Source organism: Equus caballus, chromosome 20 (genome assembly GCF_041296265.1).
Source record: "Equus caballus isolate H_3958 breed thoroughbred chromosome 20, TB-T2T, whole genome shotgun sequence".
NCBI classification, from domain to species: domain Eukaryota; kingdom Metazoa; phylum Chordata; class Mammalia; order Perissodactyla; family Equidae; genus Equus; species Equus caballus.
The window spans coordinates 56,476,066-56,492,088 of record NC_091703.1 but is presented as its reverse complement, the minus strand read 5'-3'; the positions used below and the strand labels follow the sequence as shown (position 1 = coordinate 56,492,088).

General features: G+C 35.7%; 1 protein-coding gene across 6 annotated transcripts in view; it reads left to right on the top strand.

Annotated features, from left to right (window-relative positions):
- Positions 1-919: 919 nt before the first annotated feature.
- BMP5 (bone morphogenetic protein 5) overlaps positions 920-16,023 on the top strand; it is a 118,329-nt gene continuing 103,225 nt past the window's right edge. For 5 of the 6 annotated variants that reach the window (XR_002802323.2, XR_011429814.1, XR_011429813.1 and 2 more), the window contains exon 1: positions 2,153-3,383. Coding sequence is in view for 2 of the 6 variants with exons in the window: in XM_070244780.1 (XP_070100881.1) it covers positions 2,894-3,383 (490 nt within the window). In the remaining 4 variants the exon portion in view is untranslated. Of the gene's footprint in view, positions 3,384-16,023 lie in introns of all 6 variants that reach the window. The other variant, XM_001503224.7, reaches the window with a different exon arrangement.

Below are 16,023 nucleotides of genomic sequence, written 5' to 3'. Positions count from 1 at the left end.
TGTCTTTCAAACTGCTTTCACGTACTTAGATAGTAATCTACCTGGGGATCCAAATGGTGTGATAAACTACATTTACTTTTAATTGAAAATCAATCTGACTTTTCCTTTGTTGTTTAGCATTTCCCCTTTATTCCTGGTGGGTTTTTTCTTCTTTATTTTCTTTTCCTCTCATTGCACATGTTGATCCTTTTGAAAAATGAATGTGTGCCAAATCCAGTCTGTGTTGGAAGGGAAGGTAGGGGGAGGGTAGATACTAAAAATTCTGACCAAGAATATTAGCAACTGATTTCCAATATAGAAGTAGGCTATATGCCTGGTTAAGCAATTAAATTACAATTACACTGATTGGTATTATAAATCACGCCTTGGGAAAATGAGTTTGTGAGACTTGTGACACTTAGACTCATTTTTATTTTTCACTTGTATCTTAGGAAAAAAATCCTCACGTGTGGAAGATAATAAGAATGGTTTCCTTCTCTGGTGTGGCCAGTTTTTACTTGTAACCCTATGCTGTGCTCCAGAGACATGAAGCAAATTCACAACCTTGATCATTTATTTTAAAATGTGCAGGAAAACTGTAGTATACTTGATGTGGGGTATGTTTTATAAATGCAGAGGAGAAACTTTTTTGTCTCAGGGTACTTGATTTGAATCTGTACCAATGACCAAAAAATCCTTAGTTTGGTTTGGATAAGAAATAAACAATTTCGAGAATTTTAGTGGCTTAAACTATTTCTTATTGAAATGATATTCCTTTACTTACTTCCAACCTGCTCTCCTGCTATTCATGTGACATCAATTGTATGCAGTTGTTTCGCGTATGTCAGCGTTTGAGTTTGCTATCGTCCCATCCCACATGGCTGTTAACAAAGAATTTTCAATAGGGGAGATATTAAACGACGTCATCAGGTTTTAGTGCAGTTAGTTTGCATCCGAAAAATGGTGCGCACAGTAAGATTCTGCAAGCTCTTTCAGTATCTTGCCTTCACCAATAAACTCGAGACTTGTGAGAAATATGGCTTTGCTTTAGACACTCAGAGGAAAACATCTGAAGAGAAATTAAACAAGAAACCAGGCACCTCCAGGTAGAGTAAAGGAAAAAGATTAAAATTTCATAATAAATCTAGAATTTGCTCGATAAATCTACACTGGTATCAGAATGCTATCCTAGACAATGAAAGTACTGTGAGCCCTAGGGTTAAGTGAGAGCTTGTAAGGAAAATTATAGCTGCACAAAAACATTGTAGACTTCCAAATTTTAAAGGCATTAAACATTAAGGATAAACACGTACTTTGCTCATTTCCTTGGATTAAGTATGGTATTTTAGAAAGGTGTGCTCTTTCCCCATTCTACTCATCAAATTTTAAAAATGCAAATTTCAATCTGCATGTAGTCATGAAGAATGCTTGACATATTTATTTGCATAGGTTAAAACAAAGCAAAGTAGTGAATACAACTTATGGGAAATATCTAATTTGTAGGTCTGTTTACATTTCAACTGAAACGACTTAAAAGAATCATACTGTATCTTAGAGTATTTGTGTTTCAACTGTACTGACTTAAGACAAATAGGAATATGCTTTTCTGCTCAAAATTTTGATATTTAAAAACTCTTAAAGCTGGGCTATCTAATCACCATTACTGAATTATTATAATTATTGCTTTGGGAACTAGAATCTATTTACTGGTGATTAATTCTCTACAGTATTTTATTCTAAAAAGATCTGGCTGATATTAAGAAACAACAAATTAACCTCCATTTACAACTACTTCTTTTATTTTTTTAAGCAGTAAACTTTAATAACTTGTAAAAACTAGAAATAACCTCAAATATAGACTGAGACATATCTTGTTAATTTAGCCACAACCTGAGGCTTAATATAGAAGTGTATTAAATATGTACTATTAAAAGAAAGATCTAAAAGAGTGCTATATAAAATTGGTGGCAAAATTTTCAGTCTGCTGCTTAAAAACTGGCTTTTTTCCCCCCTAGAATTTATATACCCCATGCATCATTGTGCTTTGTTAGATGCGTGCCTATAAAATCGCGAAAATGGAGGCTTTTCTGGTAGCAAAAGGGTTAAGTTCTTTTTGCTTTACCAGTTTCGAATTACAATGAGAAGCCTCTTCTTCCCCAGCAGGGTTGTGCTTACATTACTCTTTAGATCTCCCTTGAAGAGGGCTGGTATATTTGTGCCTGCTGGAGGTGGAATTAACAGTAAGGAGGAGAAAGGGATTGAATGGATTTACAGGAAGTTTTGCAAGTAAATTCAGGGAAACACATTTACTTGAATAGTACAACCCTGAGTCTTATTTTACACTAAGACGACACAAAAGATGTTAAAGTTATCACCAAGCTGCCGGACAAATATGTATTCCAACACCAAGGTGCAGATCAGCGTAGATCTGTGATTCAGAAATCAGGATTTGTCTTGGAAAGCGCTCAAGGGTTGAGAAGAACTCAAGAGCAAGTGAAGATAACTTTGGGAACTACAGTTTATCAGAAGATCAACTTTCGTTAATTCAAATACCAAAGGCCTGATTATCATAAATTCATATAGGAATGCCTAGGTCATCTGGTCAAATAATATTAGCCGTCTCCTGCTACATCAATGCAGCAAAAACTCTTAACAACTGTGGATAATTGGAAATCCGAGTTTCAGCTTTCTTAGAAATAACTGCTCTTGACATATTCCAAAATATTTAAAATAGGGCAGGAAAATCAGTGAGGATGTTGTGTTCAGAAATGTCACTGTCATGAAGAATAGGTAAATTTGTTTTCTTCAGCTACTGGGAAAGTGTACCTCCTAGGAACTTAGATTTTTTTTTTTTTTTTTTTTTTTAAGAGGACAAGAAGGACTAAAAATATCAACATTTTGCTTTTGGACAAAAATGCATCTGACTGTATTTTTACTTAGGGGTATTGTGGGTTTCCTCTGGAGCTGCTGGGTTCTAGTGGGTTATGCAAAAGGAGGTTTGGGAGACAATCATGTTCACTCCAGTTTTATTTATAGAAGACTACGGAACCATGAAAGACGGGAAATACAGAGGGAAATTCTCTCTATCTTGGGTTTGCCTCACAGACCCAGACCATTTTCACCTGGAAAACAAGCTTCCTCTGCACCTCTCTTTATGCTGGACCTATACAATGCTATGGCCAATGAAGAAAATCCTGACGAGACGGAATACTCAGTGAGGGCGTCCCTGGCAGGAGAAACCAGAGGAGGAAGAAAGGGATACCCAGCCTCTCCCAATGGGTATCCTCGTGGCATACAGTTATCTCGAACGGCTCCCCTGACCACCCAGAGTCCTCCTCTAGCCAGCCTACATGATACCAACTTTCTGAATGATGCTGACATGGTCATGAGCTTTGTCAATTTAGGTATGTTGTTCGTTTATTTGTTAATCTATGTTATTACAAAGTGGAAGTTTTCCTAGTGGGAAAGTAGCTGCCTGGTAGGTGGTCATGTTTATATAAAGTCATTTTCTATAACTCTCCTCTCCAGCTTCTGTTTCCTTTCTTTCATGGATGCAATCTAAGATTTTGCCGTAGGCAACAAAGTCATATATATACGTATATATACTTAATTTTTTGTTTTTTAAAAGGACAAGCTAAAATTAAAACACTTACGGTTTGGGTAGATTAGGGGCTTTTCAGATCTTGTTAAAATTTCAACCTTGCTTAAATGTATGAATAAACAGGTGATAGTCTAAAAAAAGGAAAATTTATGAAGATAGCTGTGCTATGGGCAAAAAACAATTATAATAATAAAAATGAAAAAGAAACATTTGCAGATGGAAAAGTAAAAATGACGTTCTGAACCACTTTTTTGTTAGTAATTTAAAAAACATGTAAGTATATATTTATATGCCACTTAAAAACTCTCATTTAGAGGGGGCAACTACTGTGAAAATATTGATGTGAAATTAACTAAGATCCAATAATATTGTAAATGACTACTTTCAAAGATTTTCAGGGGGAGATTCGGAAATCCTGAGAAAAATATTTTAGAAAAGGAGTTTCAATCTAACATTTCTTGACTGTAATGATTAAAATATATCATGCCTATTTGACTTTTTTTCAGAAGCAAGGGAAATGTAAAACATGCTATGATGGTCTTTATCTATACAAAAGTTTCCTATCCATTTGAGATAAAAAATTAATTGAAAACTCTTTAATTAGCAGCATTATTAGAGAATGATTTTGAAAATTATGTTTTACTCAGTGCAGTACTGACATGGTAGTTTTTAAATATTGACAATATCAACTGGTAAATTACTGCCCGATACATCATCTCATAATAATATTAAAGAGTTGCTATTTAAAATGATTTTACAAGGGCTCTAATTTTCTTAAAATGTTTTAGTAGACACTGAAGGTGAAAATTTACTATCTTCCTTGAGACCTTCAAAAAAATAACATAGAATATACTTATTTTGGAAGACAAAATTTTATCAACAAATTTAATCAACTTGAAAGAATTGAGAACATTTTAATGTAAGAACTCTTCAAACTTTGCTTTGAAAATGCAAATCTGCTCTGACTTAAAATTGACATGTTTTATTATACACAATTAAAAGCTTCCTCATATAATGTCTCAAAGAAAATATTCCTTGAAAAGTCAGATAGCCACAAATCCTAATAACACATCGATACTTTTATAATACATGTTGCTTAATATGCTCTGCTCATTTGCTCTTGGCAATTCTAGCGTGAGTGAAGGATAAGGTGCCTAATAAATCATATGCTTCAGGTTAGTAGAGACAAAGCTCTCATTATGAGTTTTAGTAAGCCATCATTGGTTCCCCTAATCAGGTGTCCTGGAGGCCTTTTCTCCTACATATACTTAACAGGTTTCATTTGGAACTTTCAAGCCATTGAAATATAGCTTAATTCTAAATTAGTTTGATTGCTTTTTCCTAGTATAAGTGGCATGCAAATATGGCTCATGGTATGTTTTACTTTACAGCAATTTCTAAAGTATTATTCAATAATTTAAATTAGTTTTAATTTTTTAATAGAAAAATTACACTCCAACATGATTTACATATTGACAAAGTAAATCACTGAAAAAATCAGTTCAGATCATCTAAAATCTGATAGGGAAGAATGTGTCATGTTAAGTACTTTAAAAAACAATACCTAAGTCATGAAGCTGTCCTAATAATATATTTTATTATAATTGAATATTTTGATCATTCACAAGTGTATTGGTTTTTTAGAAAGGAATTAAGTATGATTTTTGAATCTGTGTGCCATTACCTTTTATAAATCTACATAGAATAAGGATATCAAAACCAATAATGAACAGTTTTATTCAGTGACTTCCAGAACCATTTCTGTCATTAAAGGATACATATAGTTTTAATCAATGAAATTTTGGTGATATTGTTTGGATTGTAGTAACAAGGCAGTTTATTAACTATCCCATGAAATGCAGTTATTCATTTTCTGTAGAGAAACAACATTGGAGATAAGCTTCAGAAAATTTCTATTTGTCTATTTTTATCAGGCTTGAACAGCTGAGTAGTGATTTATTCTCAATAAGAAACCATATTGTTTTTCTTTATTTAATAATTCCACACTAAATGTCTCACATGAAACTACTGACAAATTGATTCTGATGCTAAGTGAGTTTTCCTAGTAGTCTCTGAGGAAAATTGAACCACAGTTTTATTTTATTATCCTTCCACCAGGCCTTCTAATATATCCAAAACTTGCAACCAATCACTGCTTAGTAAAAAGCTTTAACTCCTGCACTTCTTCCATAATAAAATAGGTCAAAGCATATTTAGAAAAGGTAAAAATATAATATCATTAACTGCACTAAGAATTTCAGAGTTTCTTTGTGTAACATTCACCGGCAAATATTATCTGAAACTTGTTTCATGTACTTCTAAGACTCAAGAGGATTTGATTTGATTTTTTAGTATTTTGAAAGTGATGTATATAGTGGGGACTAATGGAAAATGATCAAATTAGCAATAGGCAAGGGATTTGTATTGAGGAAGTCACCTGGATATTTAAATACGTGAAAAGAATCTGTTGACATTTCCCATAATAGGTTGAATTATATAAAAAGGATCTAGTAGCATCTTTTTTTTATTAATGCTTGCATGTGTCATTTTCAAGTCAAAGAATAGATTCTACACTATTATCTGGTCATCAGAAAGACATTTTTTTCCAACATAAATTTTGCTCATCAAGAACAATTAAACTTAATTCAAACTCTGAATCATATTTAACAAAATACTTTTTAAATTTCAGATGAGATTAGTTTTGTGTCCATAAGCGAAAAATAGATTAGAATTTGTTAAAAGACACAACAGTGAATAAATTGCCTTAAGGCCAACGTAAAGAACTAAATATGAAACCAAACTCATTATTTTTACCTTTATTTTAGTGATTTGTTCATTTTGAAGAAACAAATATTAATTATTAATTATTCTTTGGCCAACTTTTGTCGATCTCTTACTGTGTAGCTTTTACAGGTTGACTTCTCAGTTTGTCCTCAAAACTGTTGAATATCCGTGGAATTTTTGCTTAGTCAATACCACATTATTTTGTTAGTGACAGAAGTATCTTTCTGGTAATTTTCCTTTTAACTGTCTCTTTTTCAAAAATGTTAAGGGTTAGTTTATATATCAAATATCTATGCAAATGAAAGGAATGATTAGGCAATTTGCTTGCAATATTTAAGTATATCTCCTGTTTACATAAAGATAAACATGCAAGCATTCCTAAGAACTTTTATTTAGAAACTGCTTTTTATTTGATTACTTGGTGGTGGTATAACTAAAATGCATAAGATTGTAGATGTTTTAGAGGAGATTACAAAAAACAGTAAACGCAGGAAATTTACTTTTTATTATTCTTTGTTTACATGTATTTCTCTGGTAAAGAAGAACTCTAGGTTTATTAATGGTTTTTAACTCACTGATCAGTTGGCTTGGAGTCAAATACTTCTTAGGGATACTTCAAGAATATGTATTAATTCTCAAGCATAAAACTATATAAATGTGATGCTTACTTTTTCAGTATGTTATAACACATATTTAGCATGTTAAAAAAAATGCTTTCAAAATTTTAAATTAAACCCTTATCCTTTTACTTCCTCAAATCATTAAACTCTCCTGGTACTGGAAGAAAAAAATGCTTATGTCCTCAGTTGACAGATTTGAAAGACATCATTGATATTTATTGTTGTTTTTGGCTGACTCAAGTGCCCAGTGAAGAGGACTTTATATACAGATCTACCTAAAGATGCCTATCTATGGAGTCTCTCCAACAGCGTTATTAACACGTGTGTAACATAAACACACCCATAAACACATGCAAGATTTTCTTTTAGGGAGGGGGGATGGGATGGGAGGGAAGATGATCTCAAATCTTTATAGTACACATTTATGGATTCTATCTGGAATAACAAATGCTACTATTGAGTAAAACAATCATTCTTTAAAACTTTTAACTTTCGAAGAGAAAAGAAGTTGCTGAGGATGGAAACCTTCTTCTCTCTTCAACAAACCTTGGCATTCATAAATGTGCGCTGACAGATTCTTCTTCTCCTTTAAAGCTATTTTATTGTTAGATGATGTGCATGGCTCCAGAGAGCGTTATAATCATAGTTTAATTAAAAGGTTTTTTGCACGTGTTAATAGTCGCTCACAAGTAGCCAGTTTAAAAGTTTAATAAGAAGTAACAGCTGGAAATAAGAAGGTGTGATAACATACTCTGGAAGGGCTTGGGTCGGCCTCACCCCCCTTCCCCAGTTCCTTCCCTTTCATTCTTCCATTTTTTTTAATATTGCCTCCCTCTCTCTTCACCCCGGCTCTCCTCACACTCTGTGGCCTTTCCTCTTCAGTTCTATGGTCTTTCTAGCCTCAGGCTCTCTTGGCACCTCTCTCCTTACTGCCCCCACCCTTCCTGGGGTCTGTCTTTGGTCCTAGTTTCTTCATAGCTGGAGGCTTAGATTAGCTGAAAATCAATTAGTTACAGCTTGATTATTTAGGAACAGTCTCCTGTTTTCTCTCTAGTTGAGAAGGAAAAGGTTATGATGTGCCAATTGCAGCCTCCACCCATCAGGAGAAAAGCTCCCCAGGGCATCAGCACTGCTCTGGCTCTTGCCATCCCCTGTAATTGTTTTTCTACCAACCCATTCTTCATCGCCTCCTCACCTCTCCCTGAGGATGCCATTGACAGAATTTAATTGTTTTTGTCTTTACTCTTTTATAACATAATTAAAATTTAAAAGGGAAAATTTAAGGGAAAGTGAAAAACAACAAATAGTAATCAAAATACAATTCTTTATTAGTTTACAAAATGCTTTTGCTTATATTATTTTTATTTAATACTCTTGTCACGTCTGCGAAGAAACTATTTCCTTTTTAAGTTGAAAAGAGATGATGAGAGCGGATAAAGAGATCAAGAGTAACAGCTGGAGGCAGACAACGATGAGGATGAGACAGAGAAAGAAATAAAATATTTTTTTAAAAGCCCATGGAAGAAAGAAAATGAATGAAATGAGTCATTAGAGGCTGGTCTTGGGGTTGTGCAGGTGGAGGACACGTTGGGAAATCCTCAGTCCACCTCATACTGACACAGCAGCTAATTCAACATCCCCAACCACATCAGCTCCAGGGGAAAACCCTTTCATCCTTCCACACTGAAATACCGAAGCGGGTAGAAGGGAGGGGGCTCTCTGTGTGTGTGTGTACAAGGAGCATACAGACGGCTACTCACATGGACAGTCATAAATAATGGAGTAGCGCAGCTTGAAAAAACCACAGGTTAGGGGAAGAGGCTTCCCTGACGCACAGAGAGGGGCTGAGATCAGAGGAGCCTCTGAAAGGGTTGGAGGGGAACAATGAATCCCTTGTTCTAAGTAATATTTATGAGTGCTTCTTTGCACCTTAAGTTCACATTTTATTGGCTCGGCTGTGGGGTCTCCCCATTCGCTCATCTCTTAAAATAATACCCTTGGCTAAGATAGCCTTTAAAGCACACCAGTCAGCTCTGACAACCGGCTCATTTATTTGGGGAAAAGGGATTTGTTGTGATTTTGATGTGAGATTGGGATGTTTAAGATCCAGCTATGGATCTTAACGCTACCACAGTAAGATGAAAATAATAGTGGGAGTATTCACCTGCCTTTTTCGGAGATGTTTACAGGAGTCCACGTAACCAAGTAGTAACCCCTGATTTGCATGAGTCTTGTCTAAACGGTTGTGGTAAAATTATAATCTAAAAAGAGAGAAACAAAATCTACTAAAGCGTATAATGTTTCCAATGAAAATAAAAAAATAATTTGTAGATTAGTAAGGGTCTTTAGTAGTTTTGAGAGAAAAGAAGACAACAACAAACCTCCATACGAGAACAGAGTGCGTATCCTTCCTCTACTCGGAGTCGGTATCCTCTGCTTGGAGCACGTATCCTCTACATGAGTGACGTCAATGTTACGTACAGCTTAGGGACCAAGACCTTGTATAATGTTAAATCATTTGGTATCGAAATTAAACTAGAGTGTGTGTTATTTTGTAATTTCTAAGATGATGAAGATCCCTGTCTTCATAATGATGTGTCCTTTCATTTTTCTTTTCATAAACAATGGAGTGTCTGTGCTTGCATTAGAAGACAACTCTGTATTTTAGAAATAAATGCATCTTAAATTATCCTTTAGAAATTGTGTTTACTTAATTTCTTTCTGGAAGTAAATAACAGCTTTTATAGTTCTTGTTGTCTAATAGCCTTCCCGGTGTTGTTAGCAAGAAAGAAAATAGTTTTTAAAAGTCAGGATTACCAGATGTAAATCTCATTTAGATTTTATTCAGGACTATGAGACATGTCAAAATCAAAAGATTTATTAACGTTTACAAACCCCTTCAGCTATTTTTTAGGCTGTCATGATATGAGAAATTCAATATTTTTTGTCGTGCACAGATTTTCTGTCCCTCTTGTAACCTTATCGTTAGCCTTCCTAGATAGCTTTGATGGTACATTTTCAGAACCTTAAGTCCATGGCATATTACTGCTCAAATGACTTTAAGGTTTAATTATAAATTAAACCTAATTGCTTTCCTTTCTGTGCTTCCACCACAGAAGCAGAGTAGCATAGAAGAAGCCAGAATGCCTGGACTGGAATCCTGTATTCTACACGTTCTAGCAGTGTGACCTCGGGCAAGTTACTTAAAATCTCTCTGTGCCTCTGGGTCCTTATCTAACAAGTGCCGATAATGGTAGCACCTTCCTCACTGGGTGTTGAGAGGGTGAAATGAGTTCATATGCATCCAACTTTAAGAACGGTATTGGGAACGTAGTGAGACCTCAATAAATGGCCCTTGTTGTTATTAGATTTGCATTCGTATCCACCATCTGTACCATATGTACAGGAGCAGCTACATAATTTTTGGAGCCCAATGCAAAATGAAAATACGAGGCCCATTGTTTAAAAATTATCAAGAATTCCAAGATAATGGCAGCAGATTATTAGACCAAGGGGTCCTCTTGCGTGTAGTGCCCTGTGCAACTACATAGGCCACGTGCTCATGAAGCTAGCACTGCATCTTTGATGATATGTTGTGATGGCAGGAGATGGCAGGAGCCATGCCCTGCTTATCCCTAGTGGTGTATCAGGGTCCCAGAAGGAAAGAGACAGCATGTGCAAACCAGATCATTTGAGGAGAGTTTAATATTAATAATGTTTATAATGTTGTCGGCAGGGCTTTTTGTCAAAACAGGGCATAATGCAGCGCCTGGAACAGCAGGGGAGCCTTCATTATTCCTGGGCAGGGGGCAGAAACAGTTACCAGAAAACTCAGAGGTGAGCTGCATGGGGAAGGTACCTGACAGGAATTGTGGCTTTTGTTAGAGATGCCAAACAGCCCACCCCTAGATACTCAGCAGGGAGGGAGACCAAAGAATAAATACCTAGAGAATACTTTTCTGCCTTGTTTCCCATTGGCTGATGCTCACTGAAAGCCAGAGGGCCATGGAGCGTGTTTGCACAGCTCATGAAAGTCAGCCTCTTAGTGCAGAGAACAGAGTAGAGGAATGTGGAGAATGGATCTTGAGGCACAAACTGAAGATATTTGGCATAAATACATAAATGAATATTGGGTGTTAGGCCACCAAGAGTTCTAGAATCACTTCAATTTCAGTGTAAGTTACTGAGATATATGTTAACCTTTGCCCTACTTAATTTGTTACACAATTCAAGAGATAATCATAATTTAGTGTGAGAGTTAGTTACTTCACAAGTTAGTGAAGTAAATTGGCAAAAACAGGCATGGTATGCGGAAAAAAATTCTTTTTTTTTTAAAGTCAATAAACTTTTAAGTAATTTCACATGTTATGATTCCTTCCACTGCCAATCACCTTAGTTCCGCCAAAGTTTGAGTCATAATCTTCAAGATAGCCCCTTTTAAAAAGAAATTTTACTCAGTCCATGGTTGTCAGGTCAGTCAGTTCACAATTCTTTCAGTTGGGCTTCTTTCTCTGCTTGAATATGGACATACCTTAAAAATTCCCGACCTGTAATCTTTGGGATCCAATTTCTTCAACCAATTTACTTTGGAGCCACGTTTAGGGTCAGAGTCAATGGATCTGCCTGGTTCTCAATGTGAGACACCCTCTAAACATGAATAAGTTCAAATCATATTCACTGCTAAGGTCTCTCACCCTAGAATAGTATAGACCTTGGGATATGCCAATACCTAAGATTAAAAAAAAATTCACTATTAGGTCTTTTATATGGATCAGTAATTTCATATTCCATATTAAAACTATTTTAGAGCAAACTAAAATTAAAAACAAAAACCCAGGGGGAAGTAGCACTTTCAGATTGCAATATGAACAGTAGACTACAATTGCCAATCAAAAAACCAGTATAGAAAGCACTAGAGAATATGCAAATACGTAGAGCAAATATGAAAAGCAATAGAGTTCTTGAGTCTTTAGGCCTCTTTATTTTCAATACTATGTCATTCTTCCTGAATTGATCCTGATTGAATTCTGAGTAGAATCATCTGGTATTCTCCACAGTTAATGTTGCAGGCAGAAATAATGTTAGAATGAGGTAAATTGGGATTATGGTCTTTGTTCTTTGCCTCCTTTCCTCTCCCCTGGCAGAGTTCCTTTGATTCACAGAGGCAGAATTTACTGGAAGAGCAGGTATGTCTGCTATTTAGTTCTCATAGATAACCAACCACTAAGCCTTGAGGCCAGAGCCATCCCTCTGCCCTGTAGTCGGGCATCGAGTAGAAGTGCTCCTGTCCAGCAGAGTCTAGGTTCCCCTTCAAAGCTGCTAAGGATGGGAATTTTCACCTGATTTTACTCCTATAATCATCAAAAGCAAAGGAAAAGAGAGTTCAATGTGGAAATTGTGTAGGCTCGTCTACAAATAACCTTGATGCAGGCGTTGAAGTCTTATTTAGTGGGGAAGAAGTGAAGGTCATGAATTAAATAGGCTTTATGGTTAATGTTTTGTAGATGTTTTCTTTGCTTGGAGTGAGAAGGGATTACTTGCTTCTTTATCTCAGTGAGGTTTAAGTGTTAAGGGCTTTGGAGTCACGCTGGTTTACCAGCTTTGCCTTAACAGCTGCATATCCTCAAGCAAACTATTTCACTTCATTGGAACAGTTTCCTCGTCTGTAAGCGGAGATCATAATAGTGAATTGCATTTGAGATTTAATAAGGTAAGGGTATGGGCCTTTAAGCCTACATGAGAAAAGTACTCGTTGGTGATCACTACTGCTACTACAACTACCTGTACTAGAGTAGAATCGATGGCATTCTAAAGTTGGAGGAGATCTTCACCCAGTCCACTGGACTTTGTCAAATAAATGCTTTGCTGAAATTGTAGAACATTAGGCATGTGGCTTTTCCTCCTTCCAAAAGAAAATGAACCCTTGAATTTCATTGACTCTGTTTTCAAGTTGGACTGTGGATGGATTACATTCCTTCATCAGGGTGTCCTGGAAAAGGTCAGTCCACAACAGAGCATTCAGGTGACTGTGGGGCTGCCCTTTGAGCACCCAAAGGCAACATTTGCTGTGATGTGCTGCTGAAAGGTGCTTTTCATATCGCCTTTGGTCAGATTCCTAGAACGAACCCACGGATTTACTTCAGTTTCAGATATTACTTCTTCCATTTCCTCGCTTGTGATGGAGAAGGGGAAACTGATTGCAGGCCAAAGTAATAATATACAATTAGAAAATACTTGGTTGTGAAGACATGAGTACTTTCTAAAAGACCCTTTGAAAGAAGGAAAAAAAATCTTGACGAGTTCTAAGGCTTATTTTCAACAAGCCAACTTGTTTTTTTAGTTTTAGGTTTTTAAAAAGTTGATTCAGAATGAAAATCTTGAATAAACTTCTGAACTCTAAATAGGAAAGCCAATCTGCTCAAATAATCATTCAATTTGGGAGCTTTTTATATTGTCTGTAACTCAAACCATGTTTGAATTTCAGATTTTCTGATTTGTACCTATTCTCATTACTATTTGTACTGTTTGTATCATAATTTTATTTCTACTTCATATCATTCAACCTTAACTATTTTGACTTTCCTAGACTATTTCTTTGGGCTGGGTTTTTTTTCAGAGGACAGTCAGATCTTTCTATTAATTTTCTTGAATGGCTTCCTGTTATAATATTTTGAAGCAGGATGGGAATTTATGGGTTTGATCCAAAAAGTCATACAAAAGTCCATACATGAACTGTGGGCGTCTTCTGTTTATAGTCCCCATATTGTAAAGTCATCACATTGACTTTTGATATTTCATAATAGACCAACTGGGAAAATATGCATTTACTGGTTTTTCATTATTTGATAACATACTGAAAGATAAGCCATTAAGATTATCTTTGCTAAATTTTTAGTTATGGTGAGTAAAATTCTTAAAATAAAACACGGATTCTGACTGCATATATTGGCATATTCAAATCAACATTTAAGACTCTTCTCTTCCATCCTGCCATGTCAAAAGAGTTATCATTCTACAGTTATTTGCTTTGAGGAAGAATTTTTCAAAATTACGTGAACTGTTTATCATTTTTGTGTGTGTAGGTGATACATTTACAGCATATGAGATCGTCAGGTCAATGTAATTTTAAATTACAGTATAGTTGTAACAGTAGTACTTAGAGCGGCAGTAACAATGAACACAACTCCAGGGCCAGGAACTGGGCTGAGTGATTTGCATGCATTATTTCAATCAATCTGCATCTCAACGGTATGGGTAAATATTTTGTTATTCTCATTTTATTTATGTGAAAATTGAGGCTTATCAGAGGTTAAATGGCTTACAAAGGTCACCCAACTGGTAAATGGCAGAATCGGTACTGGAACCATAATCTGGCTACAGAATTTTTGTTTTTCCCTACTACTTTTTAGCTTAGTAACCACTTTTGAAAATTATGAAAAAAGTCAACTTTTTACAACAATAATAATAATGCTGTATACTTTTTGAAAGCATCTTTATGTGCATTTTGTGATTTCACCTACATTCCTGCCGTGGATAGCACTCAAAGACATAAATGGGATCCCACAATATACATCTGTGGAAACTGGAGTTCTGAAAGGTCATTCATTCAGGCATTTGACAAATATAAGCTGATTACCCACTGTTGGGCCAGGCACTGTGCGAAAGCCTGTTCCTGTTTTACTGCCAAGATCACAGGGCAGGGGAGCCAGGCCTAGGCCCAGAATCCCTGATTCCTGTGCCAGGATTTTTTTGCTCAGTGTCACATACTTTAAAGAAATCACATGAAAATTCCAGCACCAAGGAAAATTAAAAGCACTAACAAACATTATCTAAAAGAACATGTTGTTTTGTTATTTAAATAACCAGGTAGGATTAACCTCCTGTGTATACAGGAAATATTTTTCAAACCTCAATACCTTTAAGGAAATTAAAAGAAAAAAACCTATTACTAGCAAACAGAACCTAAGGGAGCCTTGTAGTCCAAAAAGCATAGAGCAAAGGTAGAATCAAGCTTCAACAAAGCTTAGGGGCTCTGTCAGAAACTTGCTTGTGTAGCTGAAAGGCCTTGCTAGTATGGAGGCTCCAGTGGTTTTAAAGGAAATATTTAAAAAGAAGGTTTATGTTTTACACTGGATGCTTAGAGCACATTCCACAGCATAAATGTGGCCTAAACACTCATTATTTATTTGTGTTGTACTCAGGAAATAAGGGTAAAAGTTCATAGAATTTTTCAAAATTAAGTTGTTTGATCTTTCTAAATCTTGACCCCTGACCCTACCTTACTTCTTCAACTGTGTGCTAAGAAGTTGTGTTCAGTGTCTACTTTGTTCCTGTACACACTGATCATGATGTGGATTCAGGTTACAACAAGAGTCAATGGAGATACATTTTATAATGTGGAAATTAACAGAGAATTCCAAGAACTGGTATAAAGACCTCTTTGATACATTGCTTTGAATCTGCTCAGGACATTGGGCATTAGGTAATTATTACTTAAGTTGATTTTTGAGAAAAAGTGACCAATATTTGACAACTATTTACTCTTTACCAACAACCTGCTGTGACTATGAAATGTATATTGCAGCAAAATGCGGACCTAAGTCTACTGGCATACCATCACAGTTATTGGTGTTTACCCATCGATTCACATCAATGAAACACCACCTCATCAAAGTGAACCAATAAAAGTAGAAGAACTTAAGACTTGTAATGATTTCTGCCCTTCTGGAAATGCACCATCTTCCACAGCTAGCCTGTATTCAGGGCTTATGGAGTGCAAGACAGTGTGCTAACAGCATTTCAAGTGCTCACATTTAATTCTCACAAACTGACCCTATTTTACAGATGAGGAAAGCGAGACCCGGAGATGTTAAGTCATTTGTCCAAAGTCCTATATCTTATAAGAGAAGGAACTGCATTCAGAGTCCAAACTATTCACTGCTATGCTGTGTTGCCTTTGTAAATGCCATTGGGAAGGCTGCCATTGGGACATTGTTTGAATTCTTTGTAAAACTCTATATGTTTTTCAGACATTTCATG